The 16,215-nt window shown below is 38.4% G+C and overlaps 1 protein-coding gene across 1 annotated transcript; it reads left to right on the top strand.

Moving 5' to 3' along the window:
* Positions 1-794: 794 nt before the first annotated feature.
* Positions 795-1,472, top strand: LOC145060423 (uncharacterized). Its single transcript, XM_079008092.1, has one exon. It carries the CDS (start codon positions 795-797, stop codon positions 1,470-1,472), a length of 678 nt encoding a protein of 225 aa, XP_078864218.1.
* The last annotated feature ends 14,743 nt before the right edge of the window (positions 1,473-16,215 follow it).

Raw genomic sequence — 16,215 nt, 5'->3', positions numbered from 1 at the left:
CAATATATAACCTTCTTGGTGTTCCAAAGTCAGTCAGCGTTTTGAAATGAAAGATGTTCCGAAATAAATTTTGTGTCCGGACTTGAAGCCTTGCTCCGGATGAGAAGATCAGTTGAAGGCATTCCGGAATGAACAATATGTCCGGAATGTTAGTTTGTCTGAATCAGTGTTTTATCCATGTTCATTTATTGTATTTGTCTTTTATCTTGATTTTACATTTCAAAGGACTTAGTCTTATTGTCAACTCAGATAGATCAGAGTGTCAGAAGCACCTCTTTTGTCCATTCGTATGTATGTTAGTGAGTTGTACGATGTATTATGCTCTCCTATTTAAAGGAGCTTTCAATACCAAATCAAGTGATGGATTAATTCAGTTTACTTCATTTTCTAAATTATTCTCTCAAACATTCTTCTTTTTCATCATTTATTGTCTTTGCCTTGATCATTATCTTCTCTCTTCATTAATATCTTGAATATTTTGTTGATTGCATTAACTCAGACTTGACTGGTCCTGTCAGACTTGACTGGAACATTCTTTAGCAAGCATACATTGATCATAAGCATTAACTCAGGTTTTGAGTTCTCAAACCTTGTCCATGCGCATCAGATCGTTTATTATCACAATTGGTATCAGAGTTGAGTGGTTGTCCTTTGAATCCATAAGATCAGATTATAGTTGGTTTGAAATTACCTTGGTATTTCAACCATTTCTGTGTTCAGGATAAAAGTTCTTCAATATACCACTTTTTCTTGAAGATATCTTAACTTCAATGGCTGCTTCTAATCCTCAACAAATGTATTCAATGCAAATAGCAAATAGCATGGGTTGCCCTACTCGTGCTCCACTGCTAGTTGTTGAAGAATATGATCATTGGAAAGTCATAATGGAAATATTTTTACTTGCTAAAGAGAAAGGTGAAGCCATCTGGATATCCGTCAAAGAAGGTTCTCATGTTCCAGTTAGAACAAAAGTTAGAGATGCTGTTGCTCAACTCATGGGTCAAGATGAACAACGCCCAACTCCTCTCACTGCTGACAATATTGAGAAGCTACATGCTGATCAAGTGGCATTCTTTGAAATGGTGTTTGGTGTTCCACAATCTCTCTTTGAACATATCAACCTGTCTAAATCTGCTAAAGAGATTTGGGACACTCTTCATGATTTGATCGAAGGTTCTGAAAATATGAAAGACAAGCGTCTGACATCTGTTGTAAACGAGTTTGACACCTTTACAAAAACTCCTCGTGAGTCAATTGCCTCAGCCTCCAACCGATACCGAATCGTAGTCAACAATATGACTACTCATGGGATTGTTCGAACTCCTTTGGAGTACAATCTCAAGTTCATAAATAGCCTTGGTAAAGGATGGGGAAACGTGAAGTCTTGTCTTCAAAGAAATGGATCTTTGAAGAAGTTAAAGATTTATCAACTATTTGATGAACTACAAGGTCATGAATCAAATGTTGCTTAGACATTAAGAGAACTCTCTGGAGGTCCTCTTGCTCTAGTCAGTTCCTCTGAACCAACTGTTCCAAACCCATCCATCTCGGACCCTCTTAAATCTAATGTTCCACCTGTTCAATCCTACTTACCTATTCTATCCACTCAAAGCTATCGTATTGATGGTGCTTTTGATTCCGAAGCGATGGACTCTGAACTTCGTTTTCAGCAGGAGTTTGCACTGCTCTCCATGAAATATAAACATCCATTCAATCCATCTCATAAACCTTATCATAATTGCTTTCATGCTCCTTAGCAAACAATCCTCAACCTTACTCTACTCTGCAACAACAAACTACTCCGGAAAACCCACCGGCCTACAAACCAAACATTTCCAACCCAACTCCACTCCGGAACCTCAGCAGATTCCGAAATCAAACAAATGAAAAATGTGTGTCATAAGTGTGGACATGCAAACCACTTTGCAAAAGATTGTCTGGATGACATTCCACAAAAACCAAAAATCAACGATTCTGCTTACTATGTCCGAAAACCACAAGAGATGGCTGAAAGTGAAAAAGCATTTGTCACAACTGTGTCAAGAGATGTGGAAGGATATTGGTCATCTGGAGATGATGATGATATGAATACTGGAAGAAACATGTGTTTCATGGAGAGACAAACCATTGAATGTGATGAAGGCTATTGGTCCTCAAGGTCAGAAGATGAAGATGAAGAAAATGTTGCTGAACCAAACTACTGCTAGATGGCCACCAATGATCCACCAGGTCGAAACATCATTCAACAGGTAACATATATGATTACTGATAATAATTTTGATATGAATCTTTGTGAATCTTATCTGACCTAGATCCAAACAGAAGGACTATGAATTGAGTCGTCTTAGGTTACATTTCGAGGATAAGAAATTAAAAATAGAGTCTTTAGAGCGAGAACTTATAATGTCACAAGATGAATTTATCATTCTTAAAGACAAATGTGAAATCACTTATTCTAAAAGAAATGTTTTGATTTCGGATAACAAACTTCTTAATGCAAATCAAAGGATGACACATAACTTTCGTCATCCTTGGTCTAAAGCTCCTCGTCTCAAAAGCGAGTTTCTAAAACCAGTAGTTAGACCCTTGAAGAAGTTACAAAACCTGACTTTTATGGGAGATGTTCTGAACCATAAACATTCAGATACTCCAGTTTCTCATTTATCACCACTTCTTAAGACTTCCAACCACTTTGCATCTTTGATTCCTGAGTTTAAGCCTATAGTTGTCAAGTGTCCTGATTCCACGCTACTTCCGCCTCTGACAAACCTAGACCTGAATCGGACCACAAAATTCCACCATAGTGTTTCAAATTGTGTAGATCATGTTCCAAAACACAATCCTCCTAACAACAATGTTGTTGATGAAATTCCTCCACTGACAACTGAACTTGTTACTTCTGAGTTTACATGGGCATCCTTAGATGATAACTTTGAAACAACAAGCCATGCTCCTCTGATTCATGTGAATCAAACTCCTTGGTAACCTCTAAAACAACCTTGGTGCCCATCAAGCCCAAGTTTGGCAATCCCCTCTTTGAACCGAAAAGATATCATTAGCCCAAAACAAGAAGCCAAAAATGCTCACAAAAAGGAAGTTAAGTCGATACAAAATTCCAGATTCCTAGAGAACTCCAAAAAGAGTGTATCTCAGAATTGTCATTCTTTGACTCCCAGTCAAAACTCCTTCACACCCACTAAGATTCTCAATAGGCCTTCCAGTCCTCCCGGTCCTGTAGAACAAAAGAAAGTGGTCATTCCCATCCCAAAAAGGTCTAGTGTGACCACCAAATTGTTGGATTAGTGTCTAAGCCCGTAACCATATTTGGTAAGTACTTGACCCGGTTGTGCATGGTCCTTTTGGGTTGCCTTCACCAAAGCAACTTGACTGGAGAAATTAAATAGAGAGAGAGATTATTGTGATTTATTAATATGTTATAGGAATAATATATTAAAGGAAAAATCATATTTGTTTAATTAATATTGGTCAATAATTTATTAGGAATTAATTTTGTGATCAAGTGTAATTAATAAAACTAGAGGGGCTGAATTGTAATTATAAGATAGTTGCAAGATAGGGCAATATTTATCCTTGTTAAAGGATGGACGATTTCAAGGATAAGGATATCCTTAAAATCGTCCAAGGATAAGTAGATAAGGGTTTTTTTTAAGGCTTATCTTGTGGTTGCTTGGTGGGCAAGCAACTGGATAAGGATAAGGACTGAAACCCTAATCTAAACCCTATATAAAGACCCCTAGGCCTTTAGAATTCGTGTACATGCTCCTAAGAGGTCCCAAGGACGAATTCCATCTCCTTCCTCCTCTATCTTAAGCCTCTCCAATTGCTTGTGGTGTTTGTGAGCCATTAGAGGCACTACACTTGTGGTGCTTGCTTTCAAGACTTAGGATTTGAAGATTTAAGTTTTTATTGCAATATAACAACAAGAGGTATGTAATCCAACCTTATATGTTAATTTCGAAAATAGCAATGTACATTAGGGTTTTATTCATGTGTTCATAAGGTTGTGTATCTAATAGTGAAAAGCATAGATCCAAACTAGGGTTGCATGTACATTTAGGATTGTTTGTATAAAACCCATCAGTGGTATCAGAGCCTTTGGTTAACTTGTTTTCAATTAGTTTTATTCAATTGTATGAACTTGACAAATTAGGGTTTATAGCCAATAAACCCTAGGAGGCCATAGATTTCGAGATTAGGGTTTCCTAACCCTAATTTGCGAAAATCTTGAAAGGGTTTTTGAATCCTTTCCTTTCAATCCAAGATTTCGAAATCTAGGGTTTGCAAACCCTTAGATTTCGAGATTTGCCTCCTTCCCCAAGATAAGATCCTAAATTTTAGGTATTTGGATAATCCCATATCTTGTAATTATCCTTTAATAGTTAAAATCATGAATTATCCCATCCCTATTTTCGAAATTTATGGAGGGATTTAAGGGATTAGGATAACTTAAATGTTTAAATGGTAATTATCTTTTAGATTTAGATAATCCCTTATGATTTGATAATTTAAATTAATAGTTTAATCTAAGATAATTATTAAATCAAGAGTTTTAATAATTAAAATTTTAATTTAAGTGACATTAAATTTCGAAAATTTTAATTGAAGATTCAAACCCTAGTATTTTTGAAATGTTTAAAATACACCCTATACTATTATATTATTGCAAGCTTAATAAATATATATATATATATATATATATATATATATATATATATATATATATATATATATATATGTATGTATAATTAAAATGCTAGTCTTACCGTTAGTAGGCCTCATTCACGAAGCCGGTCTATAAGGTGGGTATAAGGTTGCGGCCTATAAAATGGCGCTTAATGGGTGTACACTGACACCCACCGCTTGCTTGATCGGTGGAGGGTCGTTAGCCGAACGGGTAGGATAGGGCAACCTCATCCTCTCATTAAAAGTATAATACGAAATACAAAGTAACTACATGTTTTCTAAAATTTCCCAATCTTAGTTACTTTAGGGAAAGTGAATTTGATGCAATCCCATGAAATTACACTTTGCACCTTGCTAAGAAGTTAGTGGAGCGTGCGTGGTTTACCGGCACACTAATTGGTTCTAAGCGAAGGTGAAAAGGGTGATTCGTTGTTTATTATAGTTCGATGGAGCGTGTGTGGTTTACCGGCACATCTAATAGGTGATCGTTACAACGAAGGCACCATGTGAATTTGCATGGTAATTCACACCCACTTTGTGATCCTCGATATCCCAGTCACAAACGAGAGGGGCATATCGAGATTTTAACATGCCATTGAAAAGTTTCAATGAATCTCATCCGAACCTAGGAATTCTCAATACATTTAGAACTTAGAGTTAGGTTTTTCATGATGGAGAATTAGTGAATCGTCATTCACTTACCTTCAAATTATTTGCATTTAGATTACGACATCCCTTTTCTAAGATGTAAATATTGTTGTTGGATCCTAGCCCTAATTTTTCTTATTGGGTGATAATTAGGGATTCATATTCTAATCTATCTTTCTCCTTTTCCTTTGTAGATGTCGAAATCAAACAACGCTGCCGATAGTTCCTTCTCATTGATGAGCCTTTGCCAAAAGGTTACTTTCGATGGAACAAACTTTAGCGAATGGATAAGATACATTCTCACAATTGCTCGCTACGAGGACAAGGAGTATGTCCTTGATGAAAAACTCGAGAAGATCAATCCAGAAATCGCTACTCCGGCTGAAATGAGTGCTTTTAAGACTCATGAGCGTGATGCAACGAAGGTTCACTGCATCATGATAGCCACAATGAACTCCGAATTCCAAAAGTCCTATGAGGACATGTATCCATACAAGATGCACCAAGACTTATTGGAGAGATACCACCAAAACGCGAGACAAGAGCGTTATGAGATTTTCACTAACATGATTTCCGCTAAGATGGGTCATGGAGAGTTTCTTACCGTGCAGCTGCAAAAGATGCAAAGGTATGTCGATCGTCTTCGCAAGTTGAATGTTGACTTTGGGGAAGACTTGGCGATCGACATGGTGCTTCACTCTTTGCCTCCGATGTACAATCAATTTAGGATGACCTACCACATGAACAAAGAAGAGGTCACCCTAAGCAAACTCCAAGGTCTCTTGAGGGTATCTGAGAGCAACTTCAAGGACAAGTCTGTTGCACCAACTCCCAATCCACCCGCTGCTCCTGTCTTGGCTATTGGTCAAGGAAAGGGAAAGAAGAGGAAGGCTTCGTCTAAGAACTATCGCAAGGTTAAAGCCCGAGATGGTGCCTCTTTTAGTGGGACCAAAGTTGATCCCGCTAAGCCCTGCCCTAACCCTAAGGAAGCAGAGTGCCACCACTGCCACAAGATAGCACATTAGAAGAGAAGCTACCCAGAGTACCTGCAAGCCATCAAAGAAGGAAAGATCAAGCCATCTTTCGCAGGTATATACACAATTAAATCTAACGATTCTAGTCATGCTATTTCTTAAGTTCTTGATACCGGTTGTGATTACCACATTTGTTCTAATGTGCAGGGACTAAGAAGAACTAGGGATGTGGAGGAAGGAAGAATCAATCTAATCCTGGGGAACAGAAGATCGTCACCTGTGACCAATATTGGAGTGTATTCTTTAGTGCTTAGGAATAATTTATGTTTAGATTTGAACAATTGTTGCTATTCGCCAGAAATGGATAAAAACATCATTTCATTTCATGGTTTATATAGACAAGGTTTTAGATTTTCTTTTAATAATGAGAATGGTTCTATTTTAGCTTATCTAAATGGTGTCTTTTACATTGAAGCTATACCATGTAATGAAATTTATGAAACTGTTATGATTGTTGATAACTTAGGAAATGATGTTTTGAACATAGATTCTTCCACTAGTATGGATAAAGCATCCTTGTGGCACTGTCGTCTTGGACATGTTAACAAGAAACGCATAGCCCAACTCCAAAAGGATGGAGTGTTGGAGTCATTCGACCTTAGGGAAGATGACACGTGCGAGTCTTGTTTGCTTGGAAAGATGACTAAGTCACCCTTCGCTGGTACGTGTGAAAGGGGTGAAGGTTTATTGGACCTAATACATACCGATGTATGTGGACCATTTAGATCAACCACGAAGGATGGGAACCGCTTCTACGTGACTTTTACCGATGACTATAGTAGATATGGGTATATCTATTTAATCAAGAAAAAGTCAGAAACTTTTGAAAAGTTCAAAGAGTTTATGAATGAAGTGGAGAATCAATTGGGCAGGATGATCAAGATGCTTCGATCCGATCGAGGAGGAGAGTACCTAAGTCTTGAATTCCACGATTATCTCAAGGAGTGTGGAATAGTTTCACAATTGACGCCTCCTAGGACACCGCAGTTGAATGGTGTGGCAGAAAGGCGTAATCGAACCTTATTGGATATGGTTCGCTCTATGATGAGTCGTGCTTCACTACCAATCTCTTTTTGGGGGTATGCCTTAGAGACTGCTGCCCATATCCTTAACCGAGTCCCTACTAAGAAGGTTGCTAAAACACCTCACGAGATGTGGACGGGTAAAGCTCCTTCGTTGGCACATATCAAGGTTTGGGGTTGCGAGGCTTTTGTAAGACGAGATACTCACGACAAACTTGAACCTCAAAGTGAGCGATGTATTTTCATCGGCTACCCGCAGAAATCCGTTGGATATCTCTTCTATAGACTGAAGGACAATGTTGTCTTTGTTGCGAGGAGAGGAGTTTTCTGAGAGCGAGAACTCATAGGCCAAGAGGACAGTGGGAGGTAAATCGAGCTTGAAGAAATTCAAGAGTCGATAGATGAAGGAACCTCTACCGCTGGCACTCAACCTGAGGAGGAAACTCCGGTTGAACCAATTGACAAGTCCTTACCTCTTAGACGTTCCGATAGAGTTAGAGTTCAACCCCAGTTTTATGGTTTTCATATTACTACCGAAGGGGACACGTATATTAGTGATGGTACACTAATAAATCTTGATGAACCTAATAGGTATAAGGAAGCCATGGCAGGCCCGGAGTCTGTGAAATGGAAAGAGGCAATGGATAGCGAGATCTAATCCATGTATGATAACCAAGTTTGGAATTTGGTTGATCATGTGCCCGGACGTAAGACCGTTGGGTGTAAGTGGATCTTCAAGAAGAAGACCGACGTGGATGGAAATGTACACACATATAAAGCGCGATTGGTTGCGAAGGGCTTTACTCAAACTCCCATAGTTGACTATGAAAAGACCTTCTCACCATTTTCGAAGATAAAATCTATTAGAGTGATGCTAGCTATTGCCGCATTTCATGATTATGAGATTTGGCAAATGGATGTCAAGACCGCTTTCCTTAATGGAAAGTTGGCTGAGGATGTTTACATGGATCAGCCAGAGGGGTTTGTGGATCCGAAGCATCCGAATAGAGTGTGTAAGCTTGAGAAGTCCATTTATGGACTTAAGCAAGCATCTCGCAGATGGAATCTCTGCTTCGATGAGAAAGTCAAAGAGTTTGGATTTGTACGAAGCGAAGATGAGTCGTGTGTATATGTCAAAGCCAGTGGGGAGTATAGTAAGCTTTCTAGTTTTATATGTCGATGACATATTACTCATAGGAAACGACATCCCGACTTTGCAGGAGGTTAAGTCCTGGCTCGGGAAGTGCTTCGCTATGAAGGACCTCGGAGAAGCTTCTTACATTTTGGGAATAAGGATAGTAAGAGAAAGAAGTAAGAGACTAATTGGACTTAGTCAGAACACTTACTTAGAGAAGGTACTAAAACGTTTTAGTATGGAAAACTCAAAAAAGGGAGAATTATCGATACAAAGTAATGCCAAATTGAGTAAGACTCAAAGTCCAAGTACCGAAGCTGAGATAGCTGAAATGAGCCGAGTTCCATACGCTTCCGCAGTTGGCTCAATCATGTACGCTATGACTTGTACTCGCCCTGATGTAGCCTTTGCTTTGAGCATGGTTAGTAGATATCAAGGGAACCCTGGCAGAGCACATTAGATTGCTGTGAAGAATATCCTTAAGTACCTTCGGAGGACGAAGGAATGGTTTTTAGTCCTCGGAGGGAGTGATGACTTGAAGGTGCGAGGGTACAGTAACACCAGCTTCCAAACCGATAGGGACAACTATCGTTCGCAATCGGGCTGGGTCTTTACCCTAAATGGAGGAGCAGTGACTTGGAAGAGTTCCAAACAGGAAACATTAGCTGATTCAACGTGCGAATCAGAGTACATAGCAGCGAGTGAAGCGTAGAAGGAGGCAATATGGCTGAAGAACTTCATTGGTGACCTTGGAGTTGTACTCGCCATAAAGGAGCCTATGGAGATTTTCTGTGATAATGAAGGAGTGGTTGCATTGACCAAGGAACCGAGGGATCATGGTAGATCTCGTCATATCGACATAAAATATCATTTTATTACACATCGAGTAGAAGAAGGACACCTCGTGGTCAGGAGGATATCATCAGAAGATAACCCAGCAGATCCGCTTACGAAGGGACTGAGTAGGGTTAAGCACTTGCAGCATGCTAGGAGTATTGGGCTGAAGGATGGTATTAGCATAGATTAGATAGTTTAGAAACGTGTAATAGATAAATGTAATTAACATTTGATGATTAAATAAAGGAGTTTTATTTATAAGTAAAGCTACTGTCATATGTTAATTGTTTAACTATTGTTTCAATTTTTGCATGTTTTGAGTTCCAGAATAATTGAGTTTATTAGGAATAATCGAATTATTCAAATTGTCCACAATCGTTCATGTGTTGGAAGTAGATATGAATGAAGATTGTCATGAATTGGTGTGTAGATTGTCTAAATGGTATTAGACATAGCAAAGGGTTGCTACGACATTCATGAGTGCTTATGAACTGGTTTTGAGCATTGGAATAAACCCGCGCTTGCTGGAATCACCGTATGGAATATGATATATAAGAGGTGATCGCAAGACGATAATATCATATAGTCTTAAAACCTAGATATATGGTTTATTATTTGCTAATTGATTGTACATTGATAATGCGAAAACGCATTGGTAACTCAATGTTATAAAACGCATTATTGTGTATAGTAGATTATTGAATAAGTAAATGCATATAAGTCGAAGTTTATCTGTAAATTTTATCCTAAGAGGGTAGAAGAGATATCTCGGCCGCTCGATGATTTGATTTGACTTATGTGCCGGGCCCGGTCAGAATTAAATTGATGTGTTCAATTAAGTTTTATGTCAAATAAATCGGAGATCGAGAAACCTAAATGCTTGACTAATCATTCCATAGAATTGTCAGCATGATATCTAACAGACGACTGTACGATCCCTTATCTAGAGGACAGGTTACTGATAAGATCAGAGTTTGACAGCGTCTTTGAGAGCTACGATTGCTAATCAGGTTGCACATTACATTTGTGGTTACTAGACTTATCCAAGTGGGAGACTGTTGGATTAGTGACTAATCCCGTAACCATATTTGGTAAGTACTTGACCCGGTTGTGCATGGTCCTTTTGGGTTGCCTTCACCAAAGCAACTTGACTGGAGAAATTAAATAGAGAGAGAGATTATTGTGATTTATTAATATGTTATAGGAATAATATATTAAAGGAAAAATCATATTTGTTTAATTAATATTGGTCAATAATTAATTAGGAATTAATTTTGTGATCAAGTGTAATTAATTAAACTAGAGGGGCTGAATTGTAATTATAAGATAGTTGCAAGATAGGGCAATATTTATCCTTGTTAAAGGATGGACGATTTCAAGGATAAGGATATCCTTAAAATCGTCCAAGGATAAGTAGATAAGGGTTTTTTTAAGGCTTATCTTGTGGTTGCTTGGTGGGCAAGCAACTGGATAAGGATAAGGACTGAAACTCTAATCTAAACCCTATATAAAGACCCCTAGGCCTTTAGAATTCGTGTACATGCTCCTAAGAGGTCCCAAGGACGAATTCCATCTCCTCCCTCCTCTATCTTAAGCCTCTCCAATTGCTTGTGGTGTTTGTGAGCCATTAGAGGCACTACACTTGTGGTGCTTGCTTTCAAGACTTAGGATTTGAAGATTTAAGTTGTTATTGCAATATAACAACAAGAGGTATGTAATCCAACCTTATATGTTAATTTCGAAAATAGCAATGTACATTAGGGTTTTATTCATGTGTTCATAAGGTTGTGTATCTAATAGTGAAAAGCATAGATCCAAACTAGGGTTGCAGGCACACTTAGGATTGTTTGTATAAAACCCATCACAAATCTGTTCAGAACAACTCATCTCAGACTGTTTCATCTGTTTTCATTGCTAAATCTAATGGTACAATTTTTAAACTTGAATCTACAAACCAAAATGTGCCATCAATCAAAGCTAAAAGTGTTAAGAAAACAATTTTTCAAAAGTCTTCAAGACAAAACCTTGTTTGGAAAGTCAAAACACACAAAGATGTAATAACTCGAAAAGATTTAGTAATTACCACTACTCCGTAAGTTCAAAGTCCGAAGAAAGTTGTTTCAAACTCTCATGTCATTGAGTATGACTACTAGATAGATGAAAGGACCATAAACATTCGGATACTCCTGTTTCTCCATTATAACCATTTCCTGAGACTTCCGACCACTTTGCATCTTTGATTCCTGAGTTTAAGCCTATAGTTGTCAAGTGTCCTAATTCCACGCTACTTTCGTCTCTGACAAACCTGGACCTAAATCGGACCACGGAATTCCACCATAGTGTTTCAAATTATGTAGATCATGTTCCAAAACACAATCATCCTAACAACTATGTTGTTGAGGAAATTCCTCCACTGACAACTGAACTTGTTACTTCTGAGTTTGCATGGGCATCCTTAGATGATAACTTTGAAACAACAAGCCATGTCTCCTCTGATTCATGTGAATCAAACTCCTTGGTAACCTCTAAAACAACCTTGGTGCCCATCGAGCCAAAGTTTGGCAATCCTTCAAATGGTCAGACTTCCAAGTCAACATCTGACCAAAGAAAAAACCCTCTTTGAACCGAAAAGATATCATTACCCCAAAACAAGAAGCCAAAAATGCTCTCAAAAAAGAAGTTAAGTCGATACAAAATTCCAGATTCCTAGAGAACTCCAAAAAGAGTGTATCTCAGAATTGTCATTCTTTGACTCCCAGTCAAAACTCCTTCACACCCGCTAAGATTCTCAATAGGCCTTCCAGTCCTCCCGATCCTGTAGAACAAAATAAAGTGGTCATTCCCATCCCAAAAAGGTCTAGTGTGACCACCAAATCTGTCCAGAACAACTCATCTCAGACTGTTTCATCTGTTTTCATTGCTAAAGCTGACGGTACAATTTTTAAACCTGAATCTACAAACCAAAATGTGCCACCAATCAAAGCTAAAAGTGTTAAGAAAACATTTTTTCAAAAATCTTCAAGACAAAACCTTGTTTGGAAAGTCAAAACACACAAAGATGTGATAACTCCAAAAGATTTAGTAGTTACCACTACTCCGGAAGTTCAAAGTCCGAAGAAAATTGTTTCGAACTCTCATGTCATTGAGTATGACTACTGGATAGATGAAAGGACCATGACCTTATGTTTGTTTCCTAAGGAATCTAGGAACAAAACTTCCGAACCATATGTTGCTCGAAAGTCACTACCAAAACCCAAGACCCATGCCTTTGTCCCAAAACCTAACTTGGAGCCTAAAACTCCACATCTCACTAATTTTTGCAGGCACTTTGTGCTTCAGAGTAAGAGACAATATGTTATATTGAGAGTGCTTGCTCCATGCACATGACGAGGTAAAAAGACTTTCTGTGAGATCTCAAACTTTCTCCAAATGTTGATTACGTGACATATAGCAACCACTCCAACTCTTAAATTCGTGGTTATAGAAACCTCACCGATGGAAACTTCTCCATTTCAAATGTAGCCTATGTAGCTAACCTGAAGCACAACTTGATAAGTTTAGCTCAACTTATTGACTCAAATCGATGTGTTGAGTTTTGAAAGAAACATAGCCACGTAATGACCGAAGACAGAAAAAGAATACTTGATTACGTCAAATCTACCTTCTTTCCAAAGCTATTCATAAACATGATCATTGGCAAACCTCAATTCTGCCTTCTTTCCAAAGCTATTCATGTGGTCAGCCGGTTATAGCACCGAAGGCTTGCTTATCTGAACTTTTGCTACATGAATGATCTTGTGTCTGGTGAAACGGTAAGAGCACTACCGCTCCTTAAATTCGAAAATGATCGATTGTGTGTTGCATGTGAGTGTAGTAAGGAGCCGAAGAAGGGTCATCATGTCATCATTGAAAAATCAATATCAGAACCATTGGAACTTCTTCACATTGACTTATATGGACCCTCAACTGTAGAGAGTCTTCATCACAAGAAATACATCCTTGTGATTGTTGATGACTTTACGAGGTTCACTTGGGTCTTCTTCCTTAGGCTAAAGTCAGAAACAACCTCTGAATTCATCAATTTCCTCAAAGGAATAGAAGTCCTTGTCAAGCATCCGGTTAGAAGAATCCGAAGTGATAATGGTTCGGAATTCACCAATGGAACCATTGAAAAGTTCCTCACTGAGAAAGGAATTGATCCCAACTTCTCTACTCCTTACACTCCACAACAAAATGGTGTTGTCGAAAGACGCAACATAACACTTGTTGGAGCTGTTTGATCTATGCTCAATTTTGCAAATCTTCCACTCTATCTTTGGGCTGAAGCCGTCGCTACGACATGTTTTACTCAAAAAAGAAGCATCATCAATCGACGCCACAACATGACACCATATGAAGCCATGAATGGTCGAAAGATTAGCATCTATTTTCTTCACGTCTTTGGATGTCGATGCTTCATAAAAAACAATCATGATCAGCTTACAAAGTTTCAACCCAAAGCTAATGAAACAATTTTTCTTGGTTATTCTGCTAAATCAAAGGCATATCGAGTACTTAATTGTTGTACTCGAGTTATAGAAGAAAGCTTTAATGTGACCTTTGAGGACAATTTCGTTCGGAATTCTGGCCGAACTCATGTTACAATTCACATCATGGAATCTGATGCTCCAGCACCAGAATGTTCGAACCAGCAAACAATCTTTGAAGTTGACTTTGAAACCTTATTTGGACCCTCAAAAACATCTTTTGATTCGGAATTTCAATCAAGACCAACAACATCCGAAGCTCCGATCTCCCAAAATATCTCTGGTCCTACTCCTAGTCTTCCCCCATTTGATTCTGAACCATTTCAACCTTCTTAGGTTGAGGGGGAGAATGGTCACTCTTCACTTGAATCAAAAGTGGATGGATTTCAAGACGCGGTTGTTGATTTCGATGATTCCAATCCAATCAACATCGATGATGATGCAAACTTCTTTGAATTCCCACCTGAAGATGATGTCAACCTATCCATTTCATAAGTTCAGGGGGAGCATCATCCAAATGTTCAGACTATTTAGGAGAGCAACACAACCCCGTTGTTGATATTGGATCTTCTGCTGCACAAGAACATCCAAGGTTACATGTTTGGACCAAGGATCATCCTCCGAACCAAGTGATCGGAAACCCAAACGCTGGTGTACAAACTCTCTCCGCCATAAGTATTCAAAATGAATTTCATTTCTCGGCATTTATTTCAATGGTTGAACCCAAATCCATCAAAGAAGCACTTGAACATGCTGATTGGATTACAACCATGCAAGAAAAATTGGCAGAATTTGATAGAAATGAAGTCTGGACTCTCATCCCTCCTCCTCAGAATCATCCCATTGTTGGTACTAGATGGGTGTTTCGAAACAAGTTAGATGATGCAGGAGTTATCATTCGAAACAAAGCAATATTGGTAGCTAAAGGATTTACACGGATTGAAGGGCTTAAATACGATGAGACCTATGCTCCTGTTGCACGTCTTGAAGCTATCAGAATCTTTCTTGCTTATGCTGCTCATAAAGGCTTGAGGGTTTACCAAATGGTGAACTTGATATTGAAGTATATCTTTAACAACCTCCTGGTTTTGTAAATCTATCATATCCTAACCACTGCTACAAACTCAGAAAAGTTGTCTATGGCCTAAAGCAAGCTCCTCGCGCATGGTACGAGACCCTCACAGACTTTCTCAAGCATTCAGGCTTTTAAAGAGGAATTTTAGATCCCACTCTGTTCCGTAGATCAAATGGAAAACATCTCATTCTAGTCCAAATTTATGTCGATGATATCATGTTCGGATCCACCGATTCTTCAATGGTAGCTGACTTTGCCAAGTTAATGGTCAGTAGGTTTCAAATGAGTATGAATCGGGAATTAAGCTTCTTTCTTGGTCTCCAAGTCAAACAGACCAATAGAGGAATTTTCATTCACCAAGAGAAGTAGATTTCAGAATTCCTCAAAAAGTACTCAATGGACACCTGTGGCTTAGCTAAGGTACCAATGGGTTTCAGACACAAATTATTTTCCGAACCTTCAGGTGTAGTAGTTGATGAAAAGAAGTATAGAGGAATTACTGGATCCCTACTCCATCTGACAGCAAGACATTCGTACATCATGTTTTTAATATGTTTGTGTTCCAGATTTCAATTCAATCCAAAGATGTCTCATCTTTTGGCAGTTAAGAAAATATTTAGATACCTCAAAGGCACAAAGAGTCTCGGAATCTGGTACCTAACAAATGAGAGTTTTCTTCTTCAGGCATATTCAGATTCAAACTATGGCAGTCTTGAATTGAACAGAAAAAGCACATCTAGTGGCTATCAATTTTTAGGTGGTCGATTAGTTAGTTGGTCATTCAAGAAGCAGAATTGCATTGCTCTCTCAACAGCCGAAGCAGAATACATTACTGCTGCTAGCTGTACCTCTCAAGTTCTCTGGATGAAATCTCAACTTCTGGATTATGGTTACTGCTTTCAACGCATCCCAATCTATTGTGATTCTCAAAGTGCAATTGCAATCTCACACAATCCAATTCAGCACTCCATGACGAAGAACATCGATATACGGTACCATTTTATAAAAGATCATGTTTTGAATGACAATATTGAACTTATTTTTGTTCCATATGATGATGAAATTGCTGATGTCTTTACTAAGGCATTAGACGAAACAAAGTTTAATGGTTTTCTAAACAAAATGGGTATGATGATGTCTGATCCTCAGTTCTTTCAAGAGACCTGCTCTCTCTGATGGAAACATCAGATAGAAAATTGGTTCCGATTTCAAAATTATTTTTCATCTCAGAACT

Source organism: Lactuca serriola, chromosome 6 (genome assembly GCF_051521515.1).
Source record: "Lactuca serriola cultivar US96UC23 chromosome 6, Lser_US96UC23_V15, whole genome shotgun sequence".
Lineage (NCBI taxonomy): Eukaryota > Viridiplantae > Streptophyta > Magnoliopsida > Asterales > Asteraceae > Lactuca > Lactuca serriola.
The sequence above is the reverse complement of the archived record's forward strand: the minus strand, read 5'-3'. Positions and strand labels throughout refer to the sequence as shown.